Consider the following 16,969-nt stretch of genomic DNA (forward strand, 5'->3'; position numbering starts at 1 on the left):
GCTGGAGACACGGATAATCAGGGGCCCTCTGAGGAAAGGCTGAGGGACTTGGGACTGTTCAGTCTGGAGAAGAGGACATGATTGCTCTCTTGAAGTATTTAAAGGGCTGTCACTTAGAGAAGAGCGGGGAGCTGTTCCCGTTGGCAGCAGAGGACAGGACTCGCAAGAATGGGTTTAAATTAAGGGCGGGAAGGTACTGGCTGGATATTAGGAAAAACCTTTTTACAGGAAGAGTTGTGCAACAGTGGAATCAGCTGCCTAGGGAGGTGGTGAGCTCCCCCTCCCTGGCAGTCTTTCAGCAGCAGCCAGACAAACACTTGCCAGGATGCTCTAGGCTGATCCTGCACTGAACAGGGGGTTGGGCTAGATGGCCTGTGTGGCCCCTTCCAACTCTGTGATTCTATGATTCTACACTTCATGATACACAGCCAAACATGTTTTCAAAGGTACTTGCTTAAAACTTACCGGTAGGCTCCTCTGTTCTCAGGCATGTTTTGTTTCTGTTAGTGATCCACTCCCACAAGGAGGTTTCACACAGCTGCATCTGTATGTGAAGCATCAGATGGTATTTCATCTGTGAAGACAACAGCAACACAAGCTTCTTGAGCATTCTTCCAGGAGTATGTATACCATCTGAGGGGGAGCAGTGGAGAGGAGGGAGTCAGTAAAAGCAGCAGAGTGCTGCCATCTGGGGGGTGGGGGGAAGATTCCAGTGGACAATCTGTATGAACCATTGCCTTGCAACAGAGATGAGACAATTTCAAAAGTTATCTGGATTTCACAAATTAGAAAGAGAACTCATATCTCCCAATACTAGTCACTAAGCCACAAAGTACTGGAAAAAACATTTTCCTATCATTTCAGAGCCCGCTCTCATCCCATCTCGAAAGCTAAGCAGGGTCAGCCCTGGTTAATCCCTGGATGGGAGACCACCAAGGAAGTCTGGGGCTGCTACGCAGAGGGCAGGCGATGGCAGAACCACCTCTGAATGTCTACTGACTTGAAAAACCACGGAGGGTTTTCTTGCTCTGATTTTCTTTAATATTCATACGGGGTGACCTAAGTTTCAGTTATTTGCTGCTAGTTTGAAATGCTGTGTCTATAAGTGGTGTCAAGTTGTCCCGTAAACTGGCTGGCTGCATTTCAAACTAGCAGCAGAGAACTGAAACTTAGGTCACCCCGTATGAATATTAAAGAAAATCAGAGCAAGATTTTCTGTTGTTGGTACTTGGTTCTCGATGACATCTAAGCAAGTTATATGGAAACAAAGCAGACAATTGCGGGAGGTGCCTGCCAACCTACCGCTGATTTTACGCACAAATCGTGACTTCTCTGGGTTTTTACAACTGTTTTGTTTATATTTTTATTGCACTTCTCGTAATCCTTTTTATTCCTATTGCAAAGTTACCTTGAGTCCCGTAAGGGAGAAAGGAGTTGGATAAATGTTTTCAATAAATAAATAAAATACACGCTGTTCTGAAACAGCAGCCCCGTCTATGAGCTGCTGCCCACACGGAGGCCGAGGATGGCAGGCCTACCACGGGCAGGGTAAGCCATAGTTCTGTCAGAGCTGTTCTCTCAAGGACAGTCCTGGAAAGAGCTCTCTCAGCCCCACCGACCTAACTGGGTGTCAGTCGTGGGGAAGGGAAAGGAGATTGTAGTGAAGGGCGAGGCATAAATCCAATCTCTTCTTCTTCTTCTAGAACCCAATGCCAGTCAGCATCACAAACTTATCTGGAACTTGCTTACGGCAACAAGGATGGCTTATAGCTTCAAGACAGCAACCACAGAGGGTCCTCCCTGCCTTAAAGAATGGCACATCAGCATATGGGGGGGAGGGGGAGGAGGAGGAGATTGGATTTATACCCCCCCTTCGGTACGCAAAGGAGTCTCAGAGTGGCTTACAAACTCCTTTCCCTTCCCCACGACTGACACCCAGTGAGGTCGGTGGGGCTGAGAGAGCTCTGACAGAAACTGCTCTTTTTCAAGAACAGCTATGCCAGAATTATGGCTTGCCCAAGGTCATCCAGCAGCTGCATGTGGAGGAGTGGGGAATCAAACCCAGTTCTCCCAGATTAGAGTCCGCGCTCCTAACCACTACACCAAACTGGCTTTCAATGAAAGAAAAAGACACTGAGTTAAATACCAGGCACCGCTTACTGGTGTTGTAACAGCCCAGCCCAGACTAGCCTGAGTTTATCAGAGCTTGGAAACTAAGCAGGGTTGGCCACCATCAGTACTTGGATGGGAAGCCACGAAGGAAGCCTGGGGCTGCTACTCAAAGGAAGACAATGGCAAACCACTTCTGCTGATTCCTTGCCTTGAAAACCCCATGAAAGGTTGCTGTAAGTCGGCCTCAACTTGACTGAATTGTATTATTAAACTGTTGGTGATAAGACTGGCTTCTAACTTTAATCAATCTGTAATTTAAAAGGGGAAAGGACTCACATAAATCCTATCACTCGCCCCTTCTATTTGCATGGCACGTCCCATCTTTAGCAAAACAGCTACATTTTTATTTTGGTTCTACTACCTGAGTCAGGTTTGCTCAAGACTGCCTTGCCCCGCCAGCAAAAAAAGAAACCTGCGCTTACCTCACATCGCCCTTGCAAAGACAGATCCTTCTGGGAAAGTTCTTCTTGGCTTGCACTGCCTTTATTTCGATCTTGAGGGCAGCGAGGGAGAGCAGACGGAACATGGTCTACGCAGCGCAACCTACTGGCAGCCTCGCTGGTACAGCTGCTGTCGTCGGAATCAGCAGAGAGTTCGTACACATTCGTCTTACTTCCTTCTTCATCCCTACTGACTCCATTGTTGGGGTCGGCAAAGATAATGGAATTGCTCTCTTCCATCTCTTCGACACTGCAATTACCTCTGCAAAACAAACAGCAAAGAACAGAAGTGTTCTTCTTCCAAAGCCAATAAAACAAACAAGTAGTTAATGGCTAGACTGTCATGTTCTTCTATATTATTCAAGAGGACTTTGTTACATACATAATAGGGCAGCATTGTAATAAAATGGTTCAGAAAAATGCTTGGGGTAAAGAGTTAGACTATGGATTATGTTAGTAAAATGCTTGGGTAAAGGATTAGACTACAGATTATGTTGCTAAGTAGAAATTCTGGAAGATCTTAAAAACTTTATTATTTTTCCAGATAAGCTGCCGTTGTGCACCAGCTGGGCTTTGCCTTCTTGTGGCTTTCCATCTTGCTAGACTTAACTGGCTGTTAAATGCTTTCTCAGTAAATTAACCTAAATTTGTATGACACTAAGAAAATAACTCGGCACTCAGCTGTGGTTTATTCATGCAGCGAAGTTAGGGATTAAGAGATCTGAGTGGGCCACAACAGGGCTGCTTGACTTCAAAGTGCAGGTGGGGGAATGCAACTTATGAATGCACTGCATTGGGGGGGGGACACTTTCTCCGAGTAAGAAGCAGATGGAACAGGACTAGTTTAAGAATAGATCCTCATTACTATAAAACAAGACCAATTTGGCAAAATTTTGGGTTATGGGGAGGGCAGGGAGGCTGACAAAAACAATTCTTGTCACATACTTAGTACTTCCTGCTTTAGAAGTCATTTTCAGGTATGGCAAGTCCAAGGTCTTCTCAGCTGCAAACGAACACAGAGACATGAAACTCTTAACAAAAACAGAGACTTGAACAGCAGGAAAATTATGCTTTAAATGAAGTTGTTCAGGCAATTTAAATTGTGTAGGTAATTTAAACCATCATGCTCTTGATTAACGCAAATTCAGATGTCAGAATGTTCCAGAAATAGACACACCTACCCAACAAGCTTCAAACCTCACAAAGGCACTTCCACCCTACCTGGTGTGTGTGTACATACAGAAATACACACACACACAATATGTAAAGTACTGGCTATCACGTGCAAGGCCCTTCATGGCCTTGGTCCCTCTTATCTGCAGAACCACCTCTCCACCCCTATGCTCCGCCATGACACCTTCGCTCATCTGAGCAGGGACTTCTGCAGGTACCACCCTGAAAATGGGCAAAATCAACAACTACACATGTGCTTTCTCTGCTGTGGCCTCTACTTTATGGGAATGGCATGCCTGGTGAGGTCAGGAAGGCTCCCACACTCCTGGCCTTCTACGAAACTGAATTATTCAAGATAACTTTTCTACATGGATAACAGGTATGCACTGAACAAAATAATTTATGAACCTGTATAAATGATGAGGGACTGTGGTCTATACTACTGTGTACAGCTTGCTGTAAGTCAGCTCCTACTATGTAACTTTTGCATCGATTACTGCATCATGTTAATACTTGTGCTTTGCTTCAATTCTGGTTTTTAGATTTCTGGTTGATTCCAGACTTCTACAATCCTTTTTCATTGTTTATTTAATGTCCCATTCTGTTGATTGTACTGACTCACTCTGAGTAATCCGCCTTGGGTCCCGGTGAGAATGCCTTACGGAGGCATTCAAAGCCTACGTGCCATGGAAGAGCTTAGTTGCCCCCTACCCAACATCCCCCGTGTCCCTGGAGACTACCGAAAGACCTCTGCACCCTGAGAATTAAGCAGAAGAGAAGCCCAGAGATAAAGCTGCCTTGGTCAGTCTTCTCTGTCTGGCAGCAGCGCTCCAGGGCCTCAGGTGGTCATCTCTCACATCACCTGCAACCTGGTCTTTAGAATGAAAGAAGCTGCCAGGGAACAAACCAGGGGCCTTCAACATGCAAAGATGCTCTGCCACTGAGCCACAGCACCTCCCCAGAGCTAAACGCCATCAACAGCTGAAGACTACCTATGGCTAAAAGAACTGAATTTGGCTGTGGTATACTCATCCGTCGCCTAAACATCATACATTTTGAGTTTGTTTACTCTCTTCCCTAATGCTTAAGGCTGAATTTGCCTTTCGATTGGCGCAGACCAGGGTCATATTCCGTAAACTCCTTTTTAATTTACAATCCCTTTTTTTCCTCGAATGCTACAGGAGTGGCAGATCTTCATCAGGATATGCACCTCATCCAGAGGACACACTACGATTGTGAAGGTGAGAATTACACTCACCTTTTAGGCAGCCTGGTTGAACATGTTCCATCCAAGCAGTGTGATACCCCACAATATTCGGGTGCTGCAGTTCAGCCAACACTTTAACTTCTCGTAACACCTACCGAAACAGACCAAAGAGAATATATCCAAGTCTTCTTGCCAGCTACTGTCAGAAGTTCTGACAAGGAAAGCAAATTCGTTTTTCGAAATAAAATCTGAAGCACATGTTGCTCCTCGAAAAGAGTACACATTAGAGTACATCAGAGTGAAATTCCTGGCCACAAAAGGAACCTGCTGCAGCAGTTCTGACATTCTGGCTGAGCCTCCTCTAAGAGAATGCAATTCTCCAAACTAGGGAATCCCAACGTGGTGCCCACCAACCATTTTTAGAAAGTAGAGAGGACCACATGGGGCTTTTGCCCTGCAGAGTGATTCAAAGGTGGAATCAGCTGCCTAGGGAGGTGGTGAGCTCCCCTTCACTGACAGCTTTCAAGAAGAGGCTGGACGAATATTTGTCAGAGATGCTTTACGCCGGTCCTGCATTGGGCAGGGGGTTGGACTAGATGGTCTGTATGGCCCCTTCCAACTCTGATTCTATGACTGGCCTCTGGAAATCTGATTGGCTGGACACCATAGGATTGGTTCTATTCTCTCGCTCCTGCTTCCCAGTGTATTTTTTTAAAATTATCCCTCTTTCCCCTCCCTCTGCACCTGGGCTTCCTCTGTGTATGCGGTTCTGCCTTCTGCGGCAGCCAAGCTGTAGACGTGCCCCCACCCCGTGTCAGGATTCCAAAGGCGTCAGCGGGCTCAAAAAGACTGGGGGCCCCCCACAAGATGCGGCAGAATTATTCTCCCTCCTGTGGAGGCCAACTTTCAAAGAGGCGAGACCAGAGCAGTAATCATAAAAAGACACAACAGGCAGCCTCTGAAGGTCAATACTTTGGGCTCACAGAGACTAATATTTAACTCCTTGATCAGTAAGCCAAGTGGGGGAGGCTACATGGACCAGTGAAATGGCTGCCAGCTGACAGGTGCACCGCCCCACTGTCAGGCTGAAACGGCTGCGAGCCGTTTAAACCTAACAGTGGGACAGGTCCGCCCATCCGCTATTAGGTTTAAAAAGCTGCCAGCCATTTAAACCCATCCATTTTGCTCCCCTCTGTTTCGCTTTGAAGCAGGGGGAAGCGAAACAGACGGGTTTGGTTCAAAGGCCTCCCCAAAACCCAAACCGGAATTTTTAGGTTTGTGCTCATTCCCAAAGATAAAAGCTTGTTGCCTACCTTTCCCCCATCTCGACGGAGACAGCAACGACTTCTATGGGATATGAGCTAGGCCGCTGCATAATGTAAATTCACTCACAACTGCACCAGTGCTGTACTGCTGCTGCTGGAAAGGGCCTTAGGTTTTCTTATGTGGAGAGTTCCTGACCCAATCTTGTCAAGCTAGGAAAGAAACCTCCACTCCCCCCCCCCACCTCCTCTACTGAAGCAGGTACTTTGACAAGACCATGGCAATGGGGTGCCGTGCCCTATAGCTTGCGCCGCATTTGAAAAATTCAGCTCATTTCGAGAACATGCGTTATTTATTTATGCCACTGTGTGACCGAAGTAAAGAACATGTACGAAAAGATACAACATTTGTAAAAAAAAACACTAAGGCAATTGATACAGACAGCTGAGCAATGACAAAAGCAGTAGTAGTAAGATTCCTGAAGAAAAAATATTGTAAAAAATAGTTCAGCAGCAGACAAAAATCACGTAAAATGTCTTACAGCAGAGATACTAATTCATCAGAACAGAACAGGAAAAAAATACAGGAAGACCAGCAAGCCCACAGAAAACATGGGGAAACACCGAAGGTCACAAACAGCAAACCTTCAAGGCAGACCTTCATGCATGGAGAGGCTTCACATTGGAGAAGATGGTTCTTGTGATGCTAAGACCCCTCTCTCAGTATTTTTAAAACATCCAGGAAATGGGTGCCCTAGCACTCTGAACTGTGCTCCGAAACAGACAGTAAACTGGGAAAGAATATCTCCCCCACACCACCCCGGCCCTGATTCCTCCACCCTGGTCTTGATAAAACATACCAGGGTCAGACTTTGCATCCAAGATCAAATCCCAGGTGAAAGAAGTTCTTCTGTGGCCTGAATGAGCCCACGGTCTCCGTGGCAAGACAATCAGTCGCCATGGCCGAGAGAAGGACCAAAATCAAAGGGGCCCATTCATCATCTGACTCCCCTTTATTTTAGTTTGTCCAACTCTCACCAACATATTTTCCCCTACTGGAACTACTGGGGGTGCCTCCCCAACAGGGCACCCACCAACACCACTCTTGGCACTTGCCAAGTGCATTCAGAAAGTGGGCAGGGTCGCGTGGGGTTTTGGCCCAGCAGGGCTTCTGAATGGCCACATATCTGATGGGCTGTGAAGATTTTTTAAAAAGCTGCTTTGGCAGCCACTCCAACCAATGCTCCCTCTAAGCTGTGGAGTCCTGTGAACAAAAAATTCTACTTTGTGAGCTCCTGGCATTAAAACTGTGAGCGAGCGATCTGGCTACGGCATAAATTAGTTTGCTCTGGAGCCATCCTTCCTGAGCTAAGACAAAAATGTGTGAGCCAGAGGCTAAAAAACTGTGAGCTAGCTCACACTAGTGCGGCTTAAAGGGAACACTGACTCCAACTACTGTGTGACTGAAGGCAAGCTGTGTGCATGCAAGAAGAGTTTTAAACAGTACATTCATTTTAAAAGGCATCCTGCTAAGCAGAGCTTCTGCCTGAAACGCTGAAGTGCTTAAGAGTTACGCATAAGCTCTCTTCCTGACATTTTATGGCTGGCTTGGTCTTCTGTGACAGCCATTTTGTGGTTGGCTCCGCCATCTGGGTCAGAATTCTAAAAGGTACTCACAGACCTAAAGAGGCAGGGGACCCCTGGGATAGACCAAGTCACTCATTACCTGGATGATTTCCTCTTTGTTGGCAGGAAGCATGCCTTTGAGATACTTGCCAGTGACCTGTGTACCCCTCAGCAAATGAAAAAAATTACCTGACGATCAGAGCTGATGGAGGAACAGGTACTGGTCATGTCCCCGAGGTTCAGATGGCCCTGCTGCGAGGCTTTCTCAAACACGCTCTCTGCTGCAGCAAGTGCAGACTGCAGAGCATCCATGTGTTGATGGGGTATTTTGCCTGCGCAGCAGTCAACGCCAGAAGAGACATCTGCGCACAGCTGGCCAGGGCTGCCACAGGTATCCGTTCTCCCCATCATCGCCTAGTGATCACAAGAGGTATGGAAGATAACTTTGACCAGTGTGGCTCTCCTCGTTGGGCTTTACCAGAGTTGCTACTGAGCAAGATAACCTCCATCAGCAAGCAGAACTACCAGTCAATTCTGACGTGACCAGGAGTCTTGGCTTTGGCTGTTTCTACACAGGACTGCCGGTAATCAAGTAGCCCACATGCCAGGCCAAGCACTGAGATCACTAGGCACCCTATCTTCCTAGGGTTCTTCTCAACAGTTTTGGTATTCTACATGGGCACTTCAGAACGAGAGGGCAACTTGGGGTTTGACAACCAGGCAGTGATAAGATCAGTCCTCCAAATCTCAGTTGTTTATGTGCCCAATAAAGTATGTTGTGATCATTGGCCAATACCTCATTTTCAGCTTGTGATGTCCCCGGGGTATATATGGCACAGCAGATGCCCGGTCTCCTTTTCAGAAGGACAGGTTCTGCTCTTGATCCATATTCCCTTCCCAGAAAAATACTCTGAACTCTGACCTGTTGGTCACTCTGCACTCCTAGATGTTGACTTGTGAATCCTGTAGATCTTCTCTAGCTCTTCAGGGCAGTATCAAGTGAATGGTAAATTCCAAAGGCATCTGTGCTTGATCCTCGCCACCCCCTTTAAGAAGTAGAGGTTTCACACCCAAGACTATATCTATTTGCTTGACAGTCATTTCATTGTGTGTGTGTGTATGCGTAAACCCACTGCTTTTGCTGATACAGAGACGTCTTTCCAGGCTCACGATCCCTGGAGGGCTAGCACCACATATTCCCAGTTAAAGCCTGAATACAGGCAGTCAATAACCTTTGAAATGCTCTAGTAGCTGAGCAATATGTGTATGTGCCTACGTGCCTGTAAAGTGCCGACAAGTTGCAGCCCTCTTATGGCAACTCTAGCAAAGGTCTTTCGAGGCAAGTGAGAAGCAGAGGTGGTTTGCCACTGCCTTCCTCTGCAGAGTCTTCCTTCCAGCTACCGACCCGGCTTAGCTGAGTGATACCCTGAAGATAATATACTGGTGTCACTTTGCAGTGTTCTCTTCAGTCCCCACTTTTCCCTAGCCTCCTTCAGGCTCCTGAGAGTGGGAAAGTTAATGCTGTCTTTTAAGAGAGGCACATCAAACTAGCCTTGGCCACGGGGGCTGTTGAAAAGTGCACATTACCAGTGGCCGGGGCCACCATCGGTTCATGGGCAGCACCCTCGACTGGTCTGTGCCCACTCCATGTCATTAATATACATCATGCCCTCTGCCCCAATTCTCAGGACTGATTCTTCTTTCATCAGGATGGGACCACCCTTACTACGTCTCGGTCCACAGCTGCCCCAATAAGTAAAGCCTGGTTCCCTGGATTTGCCATCCAAAGAATACAGGGCGTATTCTTTTAGGATCGGGGCTGCCCCGTCAGCTGCTGCACGTGGATTGTGCTCAGTCCCCGGGGAGGGGGCATTTGTCAGTCTAGGAGGAGTCTGCTTATCTGCACTGCTATCTTCTTTAAGTTCATCCTGCAGGACCCATATTTTGCTAGCATTCTCGCCTGAGGCATTCATTTATTCCTCTGCTTGCTGATCCCCTGAAGTAGTTTATCGGTCAAATCGATGACAGAGAATTCAAACAGTGGCTGCAGTTGACTGTAAGATCTGGGTTCCCCCTTCTCTTCGGTCCTCTCCTTTCCTGACAGCAGCACTGTGGCTTTGGACGGACAGCCACCAACACCTCTCACCAAGCTGTTATGGTAGGAAGGGGGGGGAGGGATAATTTCTTTCCTTGCTGGGAAACTCCCTTAGAGCAAGGGTTCCTCGGAAAACACTCTGGTAACCAGTTGTTGCTACTCGGGACCTCCTCAAAACATCTCAGCTGACCCGCTGTAAAGGTACTCTTCCAGTGCAGTACTAGAGCAAGAACAAAGTGTCAGGGCAGAAACCTTAGAAAACACCTTATAACCAGCCGTGCAGCACTCGTGCGGTCCAGTATGTGGGGAAGAGATTAACAGACATATCCCGGAGAAATAAATTGTACTAAGCAAAGCCTCCCTCCAAATGTATTTATAAAAAGGTTTATTATACATGCGAGAGAACAAAATGAAAACGGTGGGTGGATACAGCAATAAAGTTGAACTAATTAAGTTAAACACACATCTTCTAAGTTATAGCAGGTGCCTCAGAGCAACTGCAGAGTTCCTTGCAGTAACACGAAGTCAGAGGACTCCTTAACCCAAACTCCTGTGGACTCAGTTTTCTCTGAAGACAAGTGAAAATCCCAAATCTGTCCAGGTATTTATGGTCCAATGGAACAGGAACTAAGCCCGCCTCCTTTCTAAAAGCAACAAGCTGCTTTAGCGAATGATATGCAAAGCCACCTCTCTGATGTCAGAGGCTCCTGTTACCAATCAGAGACATATGAAATGTAGCCCCACCTTCAACGAGCACCCGGTAACGGCTCTTGAACTTCCATGACAAATAGGTAGTCTGGTCCAAGTCAGATTATCCTTTAGTCCAAAAGGGATTAAGTGTGGCAGGATGGTCCAATGTGTAATGGAAATGAATGGGTCCTTCTAACGTCACCCTCCAGGAGTCCGGGATCCCAGAAGTTCTAGGTGGCACTCTTGAGCCCTAGTTAAGGTTTTAGGTTTTCTGTCATGCAAGCCTCCTGCCTGACCTGGCTGCTGTTGCTACTGCTGCTATGCCCAGCTATAGGTCGACAGTTGAAAGGGTGGCAGGGCTTCCTCACTCAAGGCCAAGCAGAAGGCGGGCGTTCGGACAACCTGCACACATCCTGGCTCAGAGGTAAGCAGTGAGACCAGTCTTGCAGCAAGAACCGGTAGGGGACAGCCCTCCAGATACCCCTGTCATTCACAGCAAGAGACTGGGAGGGCCTCAACCCCTCCCAGTGCAGAACAAGCAACTGATGACATCAACTGTTCCCAAGGATCCTGAACCTCTTACAGAAGCTGATGGAAAGGTGCCAGTGTGAGGGAGAAATCGGTCCTAGGAAACTGGGTGAGCAGAATGGTATCACACTCGACTTATGGCGACTCCGTAGGATTTTCAATTTGAGAGATGAGCAGAGGTTGTCTTGCCACTGCCTGACTCTGCGTGGCAACCCTGGACTTCCTTGGTGGTCTCCCATCCCAGGACTAACCGGGGCCGACCCCTGCTTAGCTTCCGAGTTCTAACGAGATTGGGCTGGGCGGCAGTTTCCACAGCTAGGATGGTAGACCGACTGCTAGCAGGCAGATGGGGGTATATTTTTTCAGAGCTGGGCAACAACATCTCAGTTATTTAAAGCCTTTGTATGCTGCCTCTCCAGAATGTGTCCGAACCAAAACAAAAAACAAAACAAGCCACTGAAACAAATAAATAAGTCTGGATGCCAAGACAATGCCGCCGTCATTTATTAGCACTTATGTTTACTAGCATCTATGATCTTATACATTGTGGGGGTTTTGTGACTGAGCGAAGGCCCGGCTATCCAAGGCGGCTGGCCTCGTCCGTCTCCCCACTGCCTGCTCGCCACCCATTCCAGCCGCGCGGGGGCCAAGGCAGCTAGCCTCGTTCCTCCCCCCCCAGCCAATGGCACGCCAGTAGTCTTGACTGGCAGCCGAAAAACCAATGGCTGAGGAAGCGCATGCAATCTTGCCACCCCATAGGACAGAAGCCATTCCAAATCTCTTTTATATATAAGGAGATTTTATACACACACACACACATTTTCTGTAAGCTGCCCTGAGTCTGCCTCGGCAGGGAGGGAGGGATACAAATTAAACAAACAAATAATATAAATAAACAGGACTTCTCAATTAAAAAATGCCAGGGAATAAAAGCACCATAAAACCAAAGATGTTGGTTTTTCAGGCTGCACTGAGTGCTGACTGAGTTGTTGCATCCTCCAGTGGTTTGGCAGCAGAGTCAGGCAAGCTGGTGACGGAGCAGAGGCAAAAATTATCATCAGGGTAAGGAGGGGGTGGGGTACTGCAAAGGTACCCAAAGCCGGCTCACTTCAGGGGCTGGCACGCAGCCCCACCCTTGGGGGAGGGGGTGGTCGGCAGGCACAACCAGCACAGACTGGCTGCTACCTTGCCACAACATCTGGGAGCTGGGAAGAAAAGCTGTGGACCGGTTTTTTGCACCAGTCTAGGTGTTGTTCTCATCCCCTCCGACCCCCACCTCACTCCCCGCAGCAGCACAAGCCCAGCTTTCCGTCTTCAGCAGGCGTGTGCCTTTGTGTCCTTAACTGGGGGGGGGGGGGGGGAGAGGAATGACAGAACAGCGGAGCGGAGCGGCCTGCTCCAGGCTCAGTGCTTCCAGACATTTCGACATTACTACCTGTATGCCTTGAAAGCACAAGGCAGGCTGTGGTCAGCTGAGACAGATCAGTGGAAATCCCCCCCCCCTTCCATCCCAGGGTAATGCATCAAGCACCAGACCCAGTCACAGCTGTCAGAGTTCAATTTTTGCCTGCCCCTCCTTCCCATCCCAATTATACATCCAGTCCAGGGGGGAATGGTTCCTTTGGTGCAGATCTCCAGGCTGGTCATAGCTGGCTAGAGCTAGGGTGGAATTTGTACCTGGTCTACAATCGGCAATGGAGCTGGGGGTTGCCGCCAAGGGGATTCCAAGAGCCCTGGTACTCAGACAGAGCACTCTCATCATTAGTTCATGCTCTCACATTTGTGGACTGGAGATGGACTATAGCTGGGGTTAAGGGCTTCCCACATGATCCAATGGAGGCTGGCCCATAGCCATGGTGGGGCTATTGGGGGGCTTTGCCCCCTTCCTTAAAGGCCCCCTGCTTCTTCCCAAAAGCATTTAAAGGGAGCCTTTAAATGCTTCTGAGAAGAAGAGGGGGTGGCACGCAGCCCTCTCCCTCCCCTCCTGCAAGGGCCCTCCAGCTGAATTTTTGACTTGGATTGCAGGTGTGCGCTGCCTTCCGCTTCTTCCCCAAAGCATTTAAAGGATCCCTTTAAATGCTTCTGGAAAGAGGAACACCCCCCACACACGTGCACTCCAAGCCGCAGGTGGTGGCGTGCGCCCCTCCCTCCTGCAAGATTTAAAAGGCCTTCCAGCTGATTGATGGGCCATGTGCTCCCTGCTGATCAGCTGAAGGGTCCTTTAAATCTTGCAGGAGGGGAGGGAGAGGGACACCTCCCCCCTTCATTATGGCAAATAATGGCAGTCCCACCAGAAAAAAGTCTTTCCCACAAGCCTCAAAATCTATGGGCTTGAATGGAGGAGGGATCCTTTAAGGGGGAGCAGGGTAAGAGCTCCTGGGCCAGTTCTCACGAGGGTCTGGTGTGCTGTTTCAAAGCTTAACACACCAGGCAATTGTCCTCCTCAAGCCCCCCCCCCCGCCACGCAGCCCTCTCCCTCCCCTCCTGCAAGGGCCCTCCAGCTGAATTTTTGACTTGGATTGCAGGTGTGCGCTGCCTTCCGCTTCTTCCCCAAAGCATTTAAAGGATCCCTTTAAATGCTTCTGGAAAGAGGAACACCCCCCACACACGTGCACTCCAAGCCGCAGGTGGTGGCGTGCGCCCCTCCCTCCTGCAAGATTTAAAAGGCCTTCCAGCTGATTGATGGGCCATGTGCTCCCTGCTGATCAGCTGAAGGGTCCTTTAAATCTTGCAGGAGGGGAGGGAGAGGGACACCTCCCCCCTTCATTATGGCAAATAATGGCAGTCCCACCAGAAAAAAGTCTTTCCCACAAGCCTCAAAATCTATGGGCTTGAATGGAGGAGGGATCCTTTAAGGGGGAGCAGGGTAAGAGCTCCTGGGCCAGTTCTCACGAGGGTCTGGTGTGCTGTTTCAAAGCTTAACACACCAGGCAATTGTCCTCCTCAAGCCCCCCCCCCCCCCCCCAAGCCAGAAAGCTCCTGCTGTCTACAGTCAAAGATTGTTGGCAGTATCAAAGGCTCCTTTGTCCTCGAGGCTGTGATTAATAAAAATTGTGGGTTCTTTGCATCGATTCTCTCTCCTCACTGCAGATAAAATAACTTCTGAACTTTTCAGATAACTATTAAGATGGACTGAATATATATTTGCTTAGAACGGTGGGTTTTCCCCCCCTGCTCACTATTGTGGCACGGTCTCTGGCCTTTAGCAGTGAATGTTAAACATGGGTATAATGGGCCTTCGATACCCATAGGGCAAACAAACCATCCAAAGTATAATAAAATAAATGCATACCTTCATACAATCTCTTTTGGTTGCCTTCTTAATAAGGATTTTTTTAATCGCATAGAACTGACCATCTAATTTGTTCTTGACCTGAAAACGGATTGGTCCATAAGTCAGTTGGACACAGCAAAATTCTAAAGGTTTCTAAAATGACGGCAAGGGCCGGCTGATAACCTGCCCGCAACACCCATCCTGCAACATGTTTTGGTGCCATTCAGAGACAATGAAAAAGTACAGTTCATCCTTACATTAAATGAGCTGGGAAGGATTAGGGCAATCCCACCCTCTTCTCCAGTGATCTAGTTAAAAAGCTCAGTGGCAAATTGCAGTTTGTCAATTACGACCGAACCACTAGCATTTCCCCCTCTTCCCTACAAACTAGGATTCCAAACAGAGATTAAACCACGGTTTAGAACTCCAGTTTGTAGAGAAGGACGTAAACCATTATATGTACAGACATCATGATAAATGTCTCTCTTTTTTGCAATGAAAGCTAATTAAATGGCTGTACAGGGAAGAAGCAGAAACCATATGAACTTGATGTTCCCCCCAAGCCCACATCCATAATGACAAACCACCACTTGCTGTTATGGCTAACTACACCTTTTATCAGGTCCCCATCACTGTACAGCGTTCCTGAAGTATGCATACAAGCTCAACCTTGCTCCAACTAGGGAGAGGGGCAATCTTCAAGAACAAAGACCTGTTGGTTGGTGTGCGCATGCTCTGAAGAACAGACGCCGTCGCTCCCCCAGCTCCGAACTGATGAAAGATTTATGACCTAAAAGAGGAGATTAATCTCACTAAACTGCCAGAGAACAGCCTCAGAGGTCTCTAAAAGAACAGTGAACAAGGCGTGCCGAAGAACTCCTGGCTTGGCAGGGTAAGAGGAAAGTTATCAACCCTTACAGATAAGAGAGGCTGCAGCCAGCTAATTAATTGTCATGGCGACGACAGTGAAGGCTCTTTCAGAACAACTTACCCAATTTCAAGCTTTAGTGTTAGCCTCACAGGAAAAAATATCAAAAGAGATTGGTGACGTTAAACAGGAGCTTAAAAACATTAAAGAAGAAATTAGGGGAGTGAAGGAAATGGCCATGCAAGCAAAGAGCATGGCCGGAGTTAACAAGGAACAAATCACTCAATTAAAGAAACAGGCTGCAGAACTGTCAGATAGAGGCAGACGGGCAAACATGATAATACATGGAATTTCAGAGGACGTGGGGCAAAAGAATTTGGAGCAATGTTTGGTGGAATGGATATCGGAACAAGGGATAGAATTGAAAGAAGACCAAATAGAGAGAGCACACAGGCTGCAAACAAAAAGAAGAGGGGGGGAACCCCGCCCAGTAATTGTAAAATTTGCAAGAGAAAAGAAACAACAACAGATATTTTCAACCTTAAAAAAAATTAAGGGATTAAACTATAAAGGAAAAAAAACTTACGTTCGGCAAGATTTCTGCCAAGACACGCTGAACCAAAAGAGGTTAATGAAACCATATGCCCAGCAACTTTATGACAATAAAATACAATTTAGCTGGGCGTACCCAGCCTCTATAATCATCTTCCAAGAAGGAAAAAGACTAAGTGCAAGAGATCCACATGAGGCAGCAAAACTACTCGAGAAGTTGGGGCTTGAAACAAGGAACCTGGAAGAGCAAATAGAGATGGAGGAACCGGCAATAACAGATGATGAGGAAGCAGGCCCTTCTACGCACCAGGAAAAGAGGCAAAGGACAAGCTCCTAGAGGCAGAAAATTAAGGGAAGTATTAAACAAAAGGTCACTAGCAATGGGAAAGAACTAAACTATCGGAGGGGGGTGGTGCACACACCTGAAGGTGTAGAGAGAGGATGAGTTGTTCCTCCTCAAACAAGAGCTCTACACAAGGGGGACAGTGGGAGGGGGGAGGGAAGGGGAGAAGTGTAAGCAAAGTTAACAGAACAAGAATTAACTCTCAGCGTGGGGGGGGAGGCAAACTTAGAGTAAAAGAGTATGGCTGAAAGGTTAAAAGTGCTGACACTGAACGTGAATGGTATGAGCTCTGATTTAAAGAGATACAGACTCTCCAGATTTACCAAACAACAGAACATAGATATTATGTACCTGCAGGAAACACATAAACCGAAGAGGGATAATAAACCGCTGCTTAAAGACCCAGCATGGGTGGTGCTGGCTGAGGCTAGAAGTGAATTTAAGGCTAGGGGAGTGGCAATATTAGTACATAAGAAGCATGATATTAAGATAAGAGAAATAATAGCAAGTGAGGAGGGAAGATATCTGTTTGTTAAATGTTTATTTGAAGGCAAATTAATAACATTAGTAAATATCTATGCTCCCAATAAAGGACAAAAAAGATTTTTGATAAAAAATTTCTCAAAAATACAGAAATTTGCGGAAGGACAACTGCTGATAGCAGGAGACTGTAATCTAGATGTTACTAAAAATAATGTAATAAGATGGAAAAAATGGAGCCTAATAGAAGCATATGAAG

The 16,969-nt window shown here is 47.4% G+C and overlaps 1 protein-coding gene across 1 annotated transcript in view; it reads right to left on the bottom strand.

Moving 5' to 3' along the window:
- The window catches only part of EIF2AK1 (eukaryotic translation initiation factor 2 alpha kinase 1), a 61,790-nt gene that overhangs the window by 16,192 nt on the left and 28,629 nt on the right, over positions 1 to 16,969 (bottom strand). The window contains exons 6-10 of the mRNA XM_015426218.1: positions 14,486 to 14,566; positions 5,044 to 5,143; positions 3,558 to 3,615; positions 2,595 to 2,874; positions 466 to 574 (exon numbers count right to left, since the gene is read on the bottom strand). Coding sequence (XP_015281704.1) covers positions 466 to 574; positions 2,595 to 2,874; positions 3,558 to 3,615; positions 5,044 to 5,143; positions 14,486 to 14,566 — 628 coding nt within the window. The remainder of the gene's footprint in view (positions 1 to 465; positions 575 to 2,594; positions 2,875 to 3,557; positions 3,616 to 5,043; positions 5,144 to 14,485; positions 14,567 to 16,969) is intronic.

Source organism: Gekko japonicus, unplaced genomic scaffold, assembly GCF_001447785.1.
Source record: "Gekko japonicus isolate JY-2015 unplaced genomic scaffold, Gekko_japonicus_V1.1 scaffold384, whole genome shotgun sequence".
Classification (NCBI taxonomy): Eukaryota; Metazoa; Chordata; class Lepidosauria; order Squamata; family Gekkonidae; genus Gekko; species Gekko japonicus.